Below are 17,139 nucleotides of genomic sequence, written 5' to 3'. Positions count from 1 at the left end.
ATACTGTGCTATTTTCACTGAGGGGTATGGTGGTGCTGACGCCCTAAGAGTATGCACTGGCAGGTTTTTCCGCTAACAGTGGAAATGAATCTCTCACATTTGTATTCTTTCAAATGCACAGAAACAAATTCCTTTAGTCCTCAGGTTGAATTTATTCATAGCATCTGAAGTTTAAAAAGTACAATTCAAACATCATGTATTGGTGCTTACCTTGGTCTTCAATTTTTGAATCTCTGCTTCTGTAACTGCATGTTTGATTTGCAACTGAAAATGGAAAAGGAAGAAAAAATCTGAACTAATTGTATCTATATTTTTAAAGCTTCAGCAGCTAGCAGAATACCTTATTATATAGCTGAAGGCCTAGAAAAGTGCTGCAATGCAGCAGGTTGTAAATTAAAATGTCTAGTGTGTAAAATGACTCTAGGTGCAAACTAATTAACCATGGGGTTTATGGCTCACACTCCCTAACATCAGATTAGGTTACGAATTTAATTGCTCAGGGACCAAAGAGAAGGAAACACATTTTCTTGCCCTCTTTGCAGCTCTTCCTTTATGATTTGAGGGTCAATGAATTGTTTCCTTGCAGTCTTGTGGATTGAACAAGCCTCGGCAGGCACGTCAGCCAGTGGCCGCGGGAAGCTTCAATTCCAAATCTGGAAGAAAGGTGGCGCTCTGGTTCCGTGACTCGCACGCATTTTAGGCTTAGCAGCTCTTTTACAGCTCAGGCTGCTGCAAAGCTGGAGAAGAGGATGATGCAGTTCCGCGGCGAAACCTGTAATTTTTTTTTTTTTAATTGCAGGAAAAGTACAGATCTAGTTTTCTGTCCTTTAAAAGATCTACTCCTATTGAGGACCTAGACCCCCACCCCCAAAGCTTCAGCTACAGTTTCTTCTCCTGAGAGCCACCATTTAGACTTGTTTTGCTTCTCCCCTCCCCCCCCTTTTTCTTCATAGGGAAGAAAAACGAAGGAAACGTTCATTCCTTAAGGGATAAATAAGTACACCAAAATTTACGGAAAACGATTTATGGGTTGAAAGTCACTTTTCTAAAATCCTTGGGGCCAGATGGTTTTGGAATTCCGAGTTCTTTCAATTTCAGAAACGTAGTAAAATGCGTTTTTCCATAAATTGCTTATTGCCCACAGCAGGGTCTGTGGAGGCAACTCTGTAATCAGATACATGAATATGTTTGCCACCAAACATGTGAATATTCTCACTAAGGGGGGGGTACCTAAAGACCGTAAGACTGTAGCATCCTGTCAGTTTTGGTCAGATTTACTACCCAAGTGAGTGTGCCACAAAATTATTTTTAAAAAACTGTCTCAGAGCATTTTGAATTTAGGATTGTACAGAGGGACTGTAAACTTCCCATATTACTGTAATCAAATAAGTCCAAGATTTTCTTATCAGAAAGACGGCTAATGAACAGACAGAAATGTGAACCTTTGGAGATCACACCGCCTCATAACCCTCAGCTCCCTCTCTGGTTTGTAATCTGTACTTCCTTGGTTTTCACCTGGCCAGCAGGGGCGTATGGGAAGGACGACGAGGGAAAGAAGTTAGAATCAAGGACAGGGTTCATTCAACACCCTTAGATGCTGATGAATAAAAGCCCAGAAACTGAGAGGCCCCACGCTCCCTGCAAAATGCCCCCTCCGGGATGCTTTCAGGTTTCCTGTCGGGCTTAAAGCTCTGCGGGCTCTGCAGCTACAGCTCTGCTCCTGCTGAGGGGTGACCTTGAAACTTTCAGATGTGATTCTGCCCCACTCTCCTGCTTTCAGACCTGGTCTCTCTTGCCTCTTCGGCTCTTGCTCCTTTCACCCTCACTGTTCCCAGGGCCTTCTGTGCTCTAACAGTCTCTAGAGAGGAAGTACTCTTTGTTAGCACAGTGTCTAGCATAGAGTAAGTCCTCTATAAAGTTAGCCAAGAATAAGGAAGAATGATTTGAAGAACTCAGATATGATTACCCTAACTCTACTTCTCAGTTAGAAGTGCTAAATGCTGTAAAACGTTGCACCTGAAATAAAAGCCCTCTGGTTCTAAGCTGAAGAGTAGCAAGAAATCAAAAAGGCAGACTTTTTGATGAACACCGCAACTAGGAGAAAGTGCTGTATCTTATTTTCTCGGTGGTTAACTCCCTGTAGGGTAATATATTGCAATACAACTGGTTGGGACTTTGGATTTTCTTTGTTCAAATCGCCATGTTCTCTAGCAAGCTACTTCTCTGGGCCCCGGTTTCCCATATGAAAAATGAGAGGGCTAGGTGGGAAGAACCCCAAGGCCCCTGCAAGTACTCCAGGTGTGACACTTACGAAATGAAGGGCCTGGAGATGGTTGTCAAGGCTGCAGAGTCAGGGAATTCTCGTCCCAAGCCAGCATTTTCTTCCCTATGAATGCATACACTAGACTAATCCGCTGGTGTGTGGGACAAACTGACGTGAAACTGCAGAGCAGCCAAGTTGATTTTCAGTTATCCTGCCCCTCCCATCTTAGCAAAACAGATAACAGAAGACAGCTGAACTCGTAAGCGGTGAGGTGAGAACACTGATAAAAGTTTGAAGTGTTACTCAGTATAGCCCAATCCTTTAGCTACAGGAAAGCAGAATGAGGTCTGTAAATTCAGACATTATTCAGAAGATGGACAAAAGTTTTAGTGTGACGTTTCCCCCAGTACTCATAAGGCTGAAAATTATAGATATGTGATTATTTTAATCCTGCATGCGCATGAAGAGAACTTCTACAAATCCACCACTATTAACAGGAAAAGCATTAAAAATAAACTAATCTAACATTTTCATTTTATATAGGAAGAAACTGTGTTTCAGTAGTTTAAGTTGCAGAGCTAGTAAGTGTCAAAGCCAGGTTTTACAAATTCCAGTCCACAGTCCTCTCCTCTAATACTAAGTTTCTTACATTCGTAGGACCCTTTTTCCCTTTTTCATCATCTCCTTCCTCACTGCAAATGAATCTGTAAGGGAGGCAGGACAGGCACTGTTAACCTCGCTGTTCAGACAGGGAAAGAGGCTCACAGAAGTTACATGGCTTCTTCAAGTTCCCAGCAGAGGCAGGTGGTGGAATGGAAATTATCCCAGGTCTGACTCCACCTACCTCTGTTCCTCCCTTCCTTATGCCCCTCATCTGAACCAGCTTTGGAATACATTTTTCATTTGATCATCACAGAAACCCTGAGGCATATGTGATCATTGTGACCTCCCAGATGAGAAACTAGGACTCCACCTGGAAACCACGGATCACTTCTGGTAGGCTGAGTATTCTGGCACTACATACAACATGGTGCTCAGTCAGCTGTTATGAGTCATGGAACTTAGAAAGAAATCTCTCCCTCATTATTCAACCAGCATTTACTGAATGAGACTGCGTGCCAGGTGCTGTGCTAGTTGTTGAGGATACACGAAAGCGACATAGAACCTAACTTCGAAACACTTATTACAGGGAAATTAATATATACCACGTCCTGAGAGAAGTTCCCAGATGCCTCAGAAAAACTTGGAGAGAAACTTCAGGTGACCTGCGGCTTTGGCCTACGTGTCATATCTCCAACTATGGACCCTGCCTCCCAGGCAAAGTGGGCACGATGGGCCTGGGATACCTCCATTTCACGAGCAAGAGGAAACTGATGTTCAACGAGGTGAAGTGACTTGACAAAAGAAGCACGGTGCATACAAAGTTGAGTTTTCTTATTCTAGAGCAGTTCTCCTTTCACGTTTAATAGGCTTTCCAGAGTACAGCTGTAAGGGTTTGCAGACAACCCCCGAGACTGGTCAGGCTGACTGCAGGGGGCAGGGTCTTCAGGGCTGGTTAATAGAAACAGAGCCTGAAATACCTGTTGGACCTTTTGGGCTTCAGAGAATCTAGGTTTGGTGAAAAGACTTGGGAAGGGAGGATACAAATAAAAAGAAAAGGTTAAGGACTGCAGGTCAGTGTCTCTCAACTTATAAGATCAATCTCTTTCATCTCTTCTGTCATCTTGAACATGAATGGCATCAATATCCACCACAGGATTACAGCACAAATAAATACACACACTCCTATGGAGAACAGTAGCTCTCATATAACATTCTGCAGGTGTACCTGCTGTGTTTATTTTCTGTTTATTTCTTTCAAAAATATGAATACAGCACATGTACTCACATCACTGAATCAATATAATCCAAAGATAACTGCACTAGAAATAGAAACATCCTTACACATAAACATTGTAAAACTGAACTTCTGCACTCTTTACTTATCCTGTGCAAGCATGAAAAACATTTTTCTTTAAAAAGGAAAAATGTTATCTTTGCAGGAAAGATTTTAAGGGCGCTCTAGTACTAGAGATTTTACGGATAAGAGCGACATTCTCTGTTTTTACTTTACAAGGGCAAAATAATAACTGATATTTGCATACAACTTTATGAAGTAGTTTCAGCACTGGAATCAGAATTTTTACAATGATCTGTGATAATTTGACTGCAGTCTGTCTTACCCATGACAGTGTAAGTTCCACAAAAGAAGAAATAAGTGCTGTTTTTGCCTATACTTCGGTGCTGTTAAAATGAAACTACGCCATATTGCTTTATAATTTCTGCTCAAAGGTTTATATATGGTACCTATCTTTATATTAACAAAAGTGTTTTTCTCAGGAAACATTATGCAAAACTAGCTGAAATCAGCTGACTGAATGATATCATAACCTAATGTGAATGGCAACACTAACTGCAGTATATGCAGCACAGGGTCACTCTCTAAGGAGGTGCTCATAAACTGGTTATTGATGGTGAAGGTGCTGGATGTAGGTGACAGCCTGTAATTACAGCTACTCTTTAAGTAACTGTTTCTTGTTAAGTACATAACATTTTTTACCTTCTCTACATATTAATGGGAAGTTCCATAAAGATTACTATCTAATGCATTAATAACTTCTTCTAGATTACTTTTCATAGATTCTCTATGACTTAAGTAAGCAAAATAACACAATATTTTACACTCCATATTTTTTCCTCAAGACAAATGCAGAACTGTTTTTACTGGGAGCTAATATCTATGGCTCCCGAGAAGGAGTGGTGGAGGGGAAGCACCGCACAGTCCACTGAAATGGCACCTGGCCAGCAGTTTCCGATTCAGCCTCTTCCTACTTCCCACTAAATTTCCAGTGAAATCACATTACAAAAGAAAAACTCACAACCAAATTGACACTGAAACTAGAAACAACTGTTACTAGAATATGAAGGAGTCATGAAGTTGAATTAAGAAAAATCTATCCAAGCTTCACTCCCAAGACAGGGAGATGCTTTGTGTCTCTCTCACTGATTGCTTGAGATACCAGGTCTACGCAGTGAGGAAGATGGGCAACCTCTACTGTCCTTCCCAGGAGCTGTCCTCAAACCAGGTTCTCTAACTCTCCACCTTCCATATTCATTCAGAAAGCAACTGCTAGATGAGGAAAAGAATGCAGGAAGGGTGGCTGATAGTGGCACATTGCCTACTTTCACCTGCAGACCCCAAAGTGCAGCAATACAGACAGGGGCAGTCACAGTAAGTGCTTTGATAGCAAGGAATAACTTTTTTTTTTCCCCTTTAACTTCAAGAACTGAGTGGCGAGATATCCCACCTTAGTACAGAGAACTGCTTTAGATGATAGGTTGCCAGAAAATAGCCACCAGGCTGGAAACTAGGCACATAGATATGTCCTCCTGATGTAGGTCTGGAAATGGAATTCGTAATTTTTAAAAGTGGCTAATTGCTGCTTGAATACAAAAAAAGGTTTTTGCCTCATTTCAAGATAAATAAATGAGAAGAAGGCAAAACTGAGCCTATTACTAAATACTTCAGATCAAGGAAAAGAGAGCATCAACTTGAAAATTCAAATAAGTCAACCTGTGAAAATTATGTATCCCATAAATAAAAAGACATTTTAAAGTAACTCTATGGAACACCAGGATGAAGAGAAAGCGAAGAAGCATGAGGAATAAGTGGAGAGTAAGGAAACTAAAAATGTAATTAAAAGTCATTTTAGAGGTGCTAAAGAGCATACCTGAACTTGAAGTTGAAAGCATATTTAATGCTACAGAAAACTGAATCATTGACATGAGAGGACACATTTGAGAACAATCTCAGAAATAGAAAAAAACAGAAAAGAAACATAAAAAAGATAATACCGAAGACAGGGTTTCTAGAAAAGAAACAGAAACTGAAAAAAATTTAAAAATGAAGAAAATATTCATAGACTAAAATGAAAACATAAACACAAACATAAAACAAGGAAAGCAGATTGGAAGAAAAAAATTAATGAAAGGAGGCCTACTTCAAGAAACTGTAAAGAAGATGTGGCACATATATACAGTGGAATATTACTCAGCCATAAAAAGAAACGAAATTGAGTTATTTGAGGTGAAGTGGATGGACCTAGAGTCTGTCAGAGTGTGAAGTAAGTCAGAAAGAGAAAAACAAATACCATATGCTAACACATATATATGGAACCTAAAAGAAAAAAAAAAAGGTTCTGAAGAACCTAGGGGCAGGACAGGAATACAGATGCAGATGTAGAGAACAGATTGAGGACACGGGGAGCGGGAAGGGTAAGCTGGGACAAAGTGAGAGAGTGGCATGGACATACATACACTACCAAATGTAAAATAGCTAGCTAGTGGGAAGCAGCCGCATAGCACAGATCAGCTCGGTGCTTTGTGACCACCTAGAGGGGTGGGATAGGGAGGGTGGGAGGGAGACACAAGAGGGAGGGGATATAGGGATATATGTATACATATAGCTGACTCACTTTGTTATACAGCAGAAACTAACAGAACATTGTAAAGTAATTATACTCCAATAAAGTTGTTAAAAAAAAAAAGAAATTGTGATAAAAAATTTAAAGTACAAGGTTAAAGTAATACAAGCATCCAAATATCTGTTGTCATTAGACTTTTCCTTTTTAGTATGCAATGCTAGTTCAAAACAATGAAGCTTGCCCTACAACATTTTCAGGGGAAAAGGCTGTGAATCAAAGTATTAAAACCAGCTAATTATCATTCCTGTGTCACGATAATTAGAATGAGAGAAGAGGAGAGGTAGATAAACATATGCTATGGCTATCATTTTGTTAAATGGTAAAGACATAGCTGCTGATCTCCTTTCTATATTGCTGGGAGAAAATATCCTAAGACTGAGTCAAAGTTACTCAAGGGTAATCTCTAGAAGAATAGGATAAAAATGTATAACTTTTAAGCAGCAGATGAAAATCTGATGTATCTAATGGCAAGTAGGTAAAAAGATCAAAACAAAACAAGAAGCATGGTAACTGTAATATATGAAATAAGGTGGTAGATGTAAGTTCTAATATTAAAATGATTAAAGTAAATATAAATGGGGTAAACTCACCAATTAACTGACAAAGACTCCTAGAGTAGTATAAAGGATTTAGGAATAGGTTGACTGAAGGAAACACAATTGTGCAAAAGGATACAGAATGGCTGAAAACAAAGAGATGGAAGAAATAGATACTGTGAAGCAGATATGAAGCAAAAGGAAGACAGTGTTGAATTTTTACTATCAGACAAAATAGAATTTGGAGTAAAATGCATCATTAGGAACAAGGGAGACGTTACAATAAATCGAAAAGCTGTAATAATCCTGAACATATAGGCAGCTAACAGCAAAGATTTAAAATGTATAAAACTACAATTACTAGAATTATAGGAAGAAAGAAACAACTGTAGCTGGCAACTTTAACATATGCTTTTCAGAATTTGTACATCAAGCCAACAAAATCTAAGCCACACTGCAGAGAAGACGTGTGTGTCTGTATTATTAATCTTATCTATATAAATTTAACTTATATAAATTTCATACCCAAGCACAGAATATGTGTGCTTTTTACATACATGAGAAATATTTAAATACAACTATTTATGAATTAAGTTACAAAAGATGTCTTGAAAATTCTAAATAGCTACCATATGGAATATGTTTTCTGAATAGTGTGATAAAATTAGAACCCAATAACAAAAGGATAGCAAAATAAAGTTGAAATGTGTGGAAAGTAAAATATGCCACTACATAATTCTTGTGTTAAAGAGGAAATTGCAAAAGAAATTACATCTAAATGGCAGTGGCATTCTAAATGTAAAAAAAAAATTGTGACATGTAGCTAAAGCAATATTCAGAAAAAAATTACAGCTTTAAATACACTTATCAGACTGTAAGGGTTATCAAAAGTAAATGTACCAAGTGCAACTGATTAATGCCAAAAAATAAAAAAGGAGGAAAAATAAAGGCATTGATAGGAAATAATAAGTATTTTTTAATTTAAAAAGAAATGTAGGGCTTCCCTGGTGGCACAGTGGTTGAGAGTCTGCCTGCTGATGCAGGGGAAACGGGTTCGTGCCCCGGTCCGGCAGGATCCCACATGCCGCGGAGTGGCTGGGCCCGTGAGCCATGGCCGCTGAGCCTGCGCGTCCGGAGCCTGTGCTCCGCAACAGGAGAGGCCACAACAGTGAGAGGCCCGCGTACCGCAAAAAAAAAAAAAAAGAAAGAAAGAAAAAAAAGAAATGTAAAGCTAACAGGACAGATAAATTCTAGAAAAAAAACACTGAGAAAAAATTGAAAGTACTCAAATAAAGAAAAGAATAAAAAAAGGAACTAGTTATAGATACTAAAGATTTCAGTATTTTAAAGCTATATTATAAAAATATAAGTTAATAAATATGAATGCCTAGAGGAAATATATGAATTTCTTGAGAAATACAAAATACCAAAATTGGCCCAAGAAAAACTTGAAAACTTGAAAAGACTAATAGTTATTGTAAAAAAGTATTTCAAATCTTCCTCCACAAAGGCACAGATGGTTTTACAGCTGAGTAATAACAAACTTTCAGGGAACAGAAATTGCCATCTTATGCAAGTCATTAAGTGTCTCTTATAAAAGTCATTTCTGAAAATGAAAAATAGAGAAGACTTCTTAACTTATATTGGAGCTAATATAACCTTTGTGGCAGCTTTTGATTAATCCACTCTAGTTAAGATTTTCTTAGGTGACATTTATATAATAGAGGGGACTATAAAATTTGAGAAAGGGTCAGAAAAAAAAGGCTTGAATTAAACAGATACATTCCATAAACTTGGATTAAAAGAGTCAATGTGATAAAAATGCCAGCTTTCCGCAAGTTAATTTACTATCTTAATGTAATTACAGTACGAAAATGCAAGGAAGTTTTTTCAAGGGAGTTAAAGTGATTCAAGTGTTTTCTTGAATAAGTTGAAAAGTAATGGAATTTCTGAAGAGAAGAGTTAGATGGATCTGATTTATTCCATCAATGTTTTATATATATTCTAACAGTACGGCACCAAAAATTGATGAGAAAGTGGAACACAATATGAAGACTAAAAGCAGTCCAGAGTGTTAAGGCACAAATACTGTAGGTAATAACGCTGGGCCTCCAACCAGAAGGAAATGGGTAAATGAGCATGTAATAAAAGCGCTAGCCCCCTTGTCAGCTATTTGGGAAAATTAAATTAGGGAGCTGTCTTGTTTATACAACAAATTCTAGTATATGCTTGATATCATTCATTCACCAAATATTTAACCACTAACTCCATGCAAGAACCGTGCAAAGATTCAGCAAAAACAGAGGAGCTTAGATCTAGTCCAGCAAGATACATAATGGGCTAAAAGTAGGAATGACTGAGAGAATGTTAGTCTAATTTGCTTTGCCCAAACAGTGTAACATATACTTTTGCTTGAAATAATGTAATTAAGAGAACTCTATGTAATATGAGACTTTCTACAGACTCCAACACAAAATGACTCTCCACCTCCACCCCAGGTTTTGTGTATAATCTTGTGAAAAATATCTAACACTGTACAGTATTTGGGCGCGTATGTTAATCACATAAAGAAATTTCAAACTGTGGTAGTGGCAGTGTACAAGATACAAATCCTGTGACAGGGGGCCACACAGTTGATACTGAGTAGCAATCTCCTGAAGAAATAAATATATTCATATGTTAAATATAAAACAAAAGAGAATAAAAGGATTAGAAGTGAAATGATGTGGTATTTGTCTGTTCTAGAGGTGGTGACAAACCTCCAATTCTTAAAAGCCAAAATTAAAACTACAGATTTGGGGCTTCCCTTGTGGCGCAGTGGTTGAGAGTCCGCCTGCCGATGCAGGGGACGCGGGTTCGTGCCCCGGTCTGGGAAGATCCCACGTGCCACGGAGCGACTGGGCCCGTGAGCCATGGCCGCTGAGCCAGCGCGTCCGGAGCCTGTGCCCCGCAACGGGAGAGGCCACAGCAGGGAGAGGCCTGCATAACGCAAAAAACAAAACAAAACAAAACAAAAAAAACTACAGATTTGGTTACTCAGGCTAAAACTAAATCAGCCATGCTATACAGAATGGGTCCAGATCATGGAGCAGCCTACACCAACGCCAGCAGCCATTTTCTGTAAAAGTCCAAAGAATTTAGGATTTGGAGGCCATATGGTCTCTGTACAACTACTCAGCTTTACTGTTGTAGAGTAAAAGCAACCACAAACAATAAATAAATGCACATCCATGGCTGTGTCTGAATAAAGCTTTATTTACAAAAAAAGGCAGCAGGCCCAATTTGGCCAATGGGCCATAGTTTGCCAGCCCCTGGTCCAGATCACGCAGCTGTCTGCACTATGGAGTCAACTTCAAACAATATTTATGGAGCACTGAGTCCTTGGCTCAATTCAGAAAATGGAGGCTATAACCTTCCATATACTATTTTGGCTTTTTAGGCTCTTTAGCTTCCATTAAAAAAATGTGTACCCTATTTCCAGCTCAATTATCTAACAAAGAGTAGGGGTCATGCTTACCTGGCAACATGGAAAAGCTATATAATAGGCTTTTGCCAGGGTACACAACCTTGTCCTCACTGCCTCAAAGTTGGATTGAGAGTTACAACATTCAAAGAAGATTTTTTTTTTTTAGATTCCACATATAAGTGAAACCACATGGTATTATTCTTTTCTTTTTTTTTTTGATTGTAACAAGAATTTATTTGAACAGATTTATCAGAGGCTCACCAAAATCACAGCAGCATCAACCACAACTGCAACCACAAACACAAAACAAACAAAAATATAATACTTTAGAAGACCCTTGGAATTCCATGGGCAACTATCAAGGACATTTGTGAATGATCACAGCTCTTTATTCCTCTATTCCTTTCATTAGATGTATGTCAGAAGATGGGAAGGTGAGTGGACAATAACAAAGAGACAGACTAAATTGAGAGTGTTATATTAATTAGTGCAAAATATGTGAGGATTTCCCAAAGTGTAGCAAGAATGAGATGAGGAAAACAATACAAGCTACAATCAGTAAAATCAGGAATATAAGCAAGGCAGGGGCATCTACTGAATATGACCGAGTCCTCTTACATTTCCTAGAAGGTCCTAGGGTCTTTTTATTTTTTAATACAGCAGGTTCTTATTAGTTACCTATTTTATACATATTAGTGTATACATGTCAATCCCAATCTCCCAGTTCATCCTACCACCACCCCCCCCTTTTCCCCCTTGGTGTCCATACATTTGTTCTCTACATCTGCATCTCTATTTCTGCCTTGAAAACCTATTCATCTGTACCATTTTTCTAGATTCCACATATATGCATTAATATACGATATTTTTCTTTTTCTGACTTACTTCACTCTGTATGACAGTCTCTAGGTCCATCCACGTCTCTACAAATGACCCAATTCCATTCCTTTTTATGGCTGAGTAATATTCCATTGTACATATGTACCACATCTTCTTTATCCATTCGTCTGTCGATGGGCATTTAGGTTGCTTCCATGACCTGGCTATTGTAAATAGTGCTGTGATGAACACTGGGGTGCATGTGTCTTTTTAAATTATGGTTTTCTCTGGGTATATGCCCAGTAGTGGGATTGCTGGGTCATATGGTAATTCTATTTTTAGTTTTTTAAGGAAACTCCATACTGTTCTCCATAGTGGCTGTATCAATATACATTCCCACCAACAGTGCAAGAGGGTTCCCTTTTCTCTGCACCCTCTCCAGCATTTGTTGTTTGTAGACTTTCTGATGATGTCCATTCTAACCAGTGTGAGGTGATACCTCATCGTAGTTTTGATTTGCATTTCTCTAATAATTAGTGATATTGAGCAGCTTTTCATGTGCTTCTTGGCCATCTGTATGTGTTCCTTGGAGAAATGTCTATTTAGGTCTTCTGCCCATTTTTTGATTGGGTTGTTTGTTTTCTTGTTATTGAGCTGTATAAGCTTTTTATATATTTTGGAGGTTAATCCTTTGCCCGTTGATTCGCTTGCAAATATTTTCTGCCATTCTGAGGGTCGTCTTTTCATCTTGTTTATAGTTTCCTTTGCTGTGCAAAAGCTTTTAAGTTTCATTAGGTCCCATTTGTTTATTTTTGTTTTTATTTCCACTACTCTAGGAGGTGGGTCAAAAAGGATCTTGCTGTGATTTATGTCAAAGACTGTTCTTCCTATGTTTTCATCTAAGAGTTTTATAGTGTCTGGCCTTACATTTAAGTCTTTAATCCATTTTGAGTTTATTTTTGTGTATGGTGTTAGGGAGTGTTCTAATTTCATTCTTTTACATGTAGCTGTCCAGTTTTCCCAACAACACTTATTGAAGAGACTGTCTTTTCTCAAGGAAGATTTCTTAAAGAACAAATAGTTCATCTAACTCTTCAGGTAATATGTATTATTGGGCCAATTCAGAGCCAAAGAGAAACAGATTATACCACTTCCTCCCACTCAGTCACTTCCTGCAGAAGAACTTTCTTTTTCTGCATTTTTCTTTGGTTTGAAGATATCAGTTAATCTAGAAAGACTTTATAAGAAATGGTCCTAAGGTAGGCATTGCTACTTCTACTATAAGAGAATTCTAATCATTATATAATAGTGTACTTCATTGTCACTGAGACGTTTGTATCTGATTTAGAACTAGGAATAGTCATAAATCATCTGAAAAACCCATGTATTTTGTCTCAAGGACTCTGTGAACTATATAAATGGAAATGGTTCAACCTGACTAATAACAGTATGTGGAAGAGAAATGGGCACTCGAAACCACTGGGTGACATAAATAAATTTCTATATTACCAAGAAAAGCCATTCTGGCGGCAACTTGGCATTAAGTACAAGTCCCCAAAATATTCATATTCTTTGATCTAATAATTCCACTGTAAGAAATTATCCTAAGGATAATTTATTGCAATATTTATTGCAACATTACTTTTAATAATTTAAAAAGACCTGGAAACAAAGGATATGTTCCAAAACAAAGAATTAAGTAAATTATATAAGATCCATAAGATGAAACAGTAAATAAGCATCATTTATGGAAAAATATTTTATGACATGGGAAAATCCTAGTAATACACTTTTAAGTATCAAGAGAAGGAATTTAACACAGTATACATCCTACAATCCCCAATACCACAATACTGGGATTAGGAATGATTTTTTGGCATTTATACAAATCTGTATTTTCTAAAACTCTATAATGAACATAAGTTGTTTTATTTAATAAAAACTTACATTTGAAAAGTACATTCACTTTGACACTGGTCTCACAACTATAAATTTGTCATAGGGAATTAAAAAGGTAAGTCAATGTACTAGGTGTATTAGGTAAAACATGAGAACATATAAAATTGACCTGTTTATAATACATCAAAATTAGAAATTATAAATAAATTTATAAATTATAAATCTGCAACTATAATCCTTGTTTTTCATGAATAGGAGAATATATTTTCCAAGTGGTCAAGTCCCTAAGAGACTTGCAACCACAAAACAATGGTTTTCAAGTCTCAGTGCTTCAGGGTTATTGTGGGCAGGCTGTAAATAATGACACACTTGTTTCCAACAACAGCGGATGTTCCACAAAGCAATAAAGAATAAAATGCTTGTGGACCCATTCATCACTGTTTCTGTTTTACAAGTTGGGGGTCTGAGAAGTTCATTTGGAAGAAGAGTTTTTGTGGTTATCTGCATTCGCCCCCTCAGGATCCATTCCTGGCCCTTTTCTGACAGCTCCTGCCTCAGGAGGCTAATCTCTTCAGATTTCAAGACTGAATCTCCCAGGCTCCCCTGCCTGGGTTAGGCTGATGGGAGGCATCAACAAGAGGACAGAAGGGTCTTGGTATATTATCACCCTTACCCCCAGGATGTAGTTTTTAGCAGTGGTTGCATCTTACAAAGCTGCAGATGTTGAGTGGCCCTCCTTCAAAAAAAGGTAATCTCTTTCCCTCTTTACCCATTAAGCCAAAAGATGGTAACAACTTCCCCTGTGGCCGGTCCCTCTACACTGCACCATCCCTTGGTAGTTCTGTTAACTCTACTCAAAGTTCATTCATTAAACTTTCTTCAGTTAAACCACTTGGGAATATCATCTGATCCCTGTTGGAACCTTGTCTATTTTAGGAAAAGAAAAACAAAAGCCTTTTTAGAAATCACTGCCTTCGAGGAAAGCCAGGTTCCAAAACTTTCACAAAGCTTTACAAATATAACCTTGACACGAAAACTGCAAATTTAAGCCTATAGCTTGAAACTATGGAACAGACAAGTTAAAAACTGTCACTATGACAAATAACAAGCATTTAAATTAATGACTGTGGAATGAGATCTACTTAACTTTTGCCTTGAAATTCAATGAGATTCAGGACAATCTGTTACTGAAAGGCTTTCTTTAAAAAACTGATTATTCTTAATACACTTTTCAAACAAATATATATACTTAATAATGAAATGGACAGCTATAGAAAAATACTTTGCAGATCAGCAACTTACCTCTTTGAACTTGTGACTGAGCTTGCTTGTGTCCAGGTCTGATGGGGAAAACATGTCCTCATTCTCAGGCAGCTCGAAGACTTCAATGGCGATGTCACTGCCAGGAAGAACAGGTCCTACCTCATCCTCCTCTTCATCTGTGGCATATTCTCCTGTCTGAAAGGAAGGGGATTTCAGAAATCCAGCTGTCCTTACCCATGTGGAGGTGGGTTATTTTAAAATATTTTATAAAAGAGAAATAAAATATGTCACCAAATGGTAAAAGTGTAAGTAGGCTTTTGAGTCAAGCATGCCTCATTCAGCCAATGTTACAAACAAATGTTAGTTCAAAAATCCAAAGTGACATGTCTATGCCATTTATAAGTGCATTTCTAAAAATCTAAGAGCATCAGCAGTATCTTTAGTAAAGCAACAAAACCTTTATTTTAAATCAAAGTGTTTGATGTTTTTACTAAATAAAATTATGTTGCTAAGGGAAATAAGTAATTCCTTTAAATTCCCAACACCTGTAATGAATAAGTCACTCAATATTGACAGCAGGGAAGAAGGAAGGGGAGACCAAAAGATTCATCGAGTTGGAAAGGACCTTAATTAAGCCTTACAAAGGTTTAGTAGATTGATTCTCCTAAGTTTTAGAGTTTAATCAGTTCTGTTTCATTTGTTTGTCTAACTAATGTGGTGGTTAACTAGTGACCTAAAGAATTAACCAAAGTTTTCTACTTACAGCCCACACAGGTGTATTGCTTTGCCTAATCAGTACTACTTTAATAAATCTCAGCATTTTGGCAATGTTAAAAACTTTCACCTATTCTAGATTTCCAGTTTTTCTTGAGAAAGCCAAAGATCTGGCAATATAGGCACATAACGACATGATAACCACTGGCCAGAGTCAGCAGTCGTTGTCCCTTTACACAGGTACTCTTTGTAATACACCATAACTTCCATAATTCATTATTCTAAGCTGTTAGCATCACTCCTTCGTGATACCCCTGGGCCCCTGTAGGTATATGAGTTCATGACCCTTGGAATAAATATTCCTCCTCACGACTAAGTTCCTTAACATTATTAGAAAGTAGCTCCTCTCCTGGCAGCATCAGGCTATGAGACTCTAATTCAAAATAATTGTTTGAAATCTATACCTTCTGATATAATTTAAAGATAAATCACTGAGTCACAGTGTTGAAAAACAAAGTTCATTTAATTCACCCCTGTTCCTTCAGGTAGTTACATTTCATACATAAAACAGCTAGGGATTCATACTGCCTTTTAAAAAAAATTTCATAGCATACTGAGTGATCTATTCCTTTGATTAAAGAGGCTTAGCATCTTGCTGTTATTTTTTCTTTTGGCTCTACTTGCTAAACCTGAAACGGTATTTACTTGACTATGTTTGCACATGAAGGAAATCCAATCCTTAACCTCAACGTAATAATTCCTAATTTCTGCAAGACCATTAATGAATTGCTGTTCTGACTTCTCTCTTTCAAAGTAAAATAATTCTAGTTTCCTCGTAGGTCTCATTCTCTGTAATTGTCTTTGCGCCTGTACTCTGACTTCTCTCCAAGCTCTCGGTATTTTCTCTTAAACTGTGGTGTCCAGAAGTAGATACAATATCTATTAAGGAATCTGGCGGGCACTGACCACGATGAACAAACAAAGGATGCCTCAGCATCCTCAGACTCCTTTTCCACACACAGAGACTATTAGCATGAAGACTTTGACTTTGGTGGCATTTGTGTATAGAAGTAAGGTCAGGATATTTCATACAGAGCAGTGATTTTCCAAACTGGTTACATGTTAGTTACAAACCCCCTTCCCCCGGACAGCCCTAATATAATCAGCAATGCTCTGACTGAAAGGGAAAGAGGTGGATGGCCTCCATCTTTTTTTCTTTTCTCTTTTTTTATTTTTGGCTGTGTTGCGTCCTTGTTGCTGTGCGCAGGCCTTCTCTAGTTGCGGTGAGTGGGGACTACTCTTCATTGTGGTGCACAGGCTTCTCATTGCGGAGGCTTCTCTTGTGGAGCACGGGTTCTAGGCGTGTGGGCTTCAGTAGTTGTGGCACATGGCGCTTCAGTAGTTGTGGCTCAGAGGCTCTAGAGCGCAGGCTCAGTAGTTGTGGCACACGGGCTTAGTTGCTCCGCATCACGTGGGATCTTCCCGTACCAGGGCTCGAACCCGTGTCCCCTGCATTGGCAGGCAGATTCTCAACCACTACGCCACAGGAAAGTCCTGGCCTCCATCTTTATACTATATAGCTCATCAGCACCTGGAACCCTAGGGGTCTTTAGAAACCAATCTGAAGGGAATTCCCTGGTGGAGCAGTGGTTAAGA

At 38.3% G+C, this 17,139-nt stretch overlaps 1 protein-coding gene across 5 annotated transcripts in view; it reads right to left on the bottom strand.

Annotated features, from left to right (window-relative positions):
* Nucleotides 1-17,139, bottom strand: part of PPP1R9A (protein phosphatase 1 regulatory subunit 9A) — a gene marked incomplete at both ends in the record, with an annotated part of 320,087 nt that overhangs the window by 60,296 nt on the left and 242,652 nt on the right. For all 5 annotated transcript variants that reach the window (XM_082662101.1, XM_082662103.1, XM_082662102.1 and 2 more), the window contains 2 exons: nucleotides 211-264; nucleotides 14,809-14,964. In XM_082662101.1, the coding sequence (XP_082518227.1) occupies nucleotides 211-264; nucleotides 14,809-14,964 (210 nt within the window). The remainder of the gene's footprint in view (nucleotides 1-210; nucleotides 265-14,808; nucleotides 14,965-17,139) is intronic.

Source organism: Grampus griseus, assembly GCF_964374135.1.
Source record: "Grampus griseus genome assembly, chromosome: 9".
Taxonomy (NCBI): Eukaryota; Metazoa; Chordata; class Mammalia; order Artiodactyla; family Delphinidae; genus Grampus; species Grampus griseus.
This window is presented reverse-complemented; position numbering and strand designations above follow the sequence as displayed.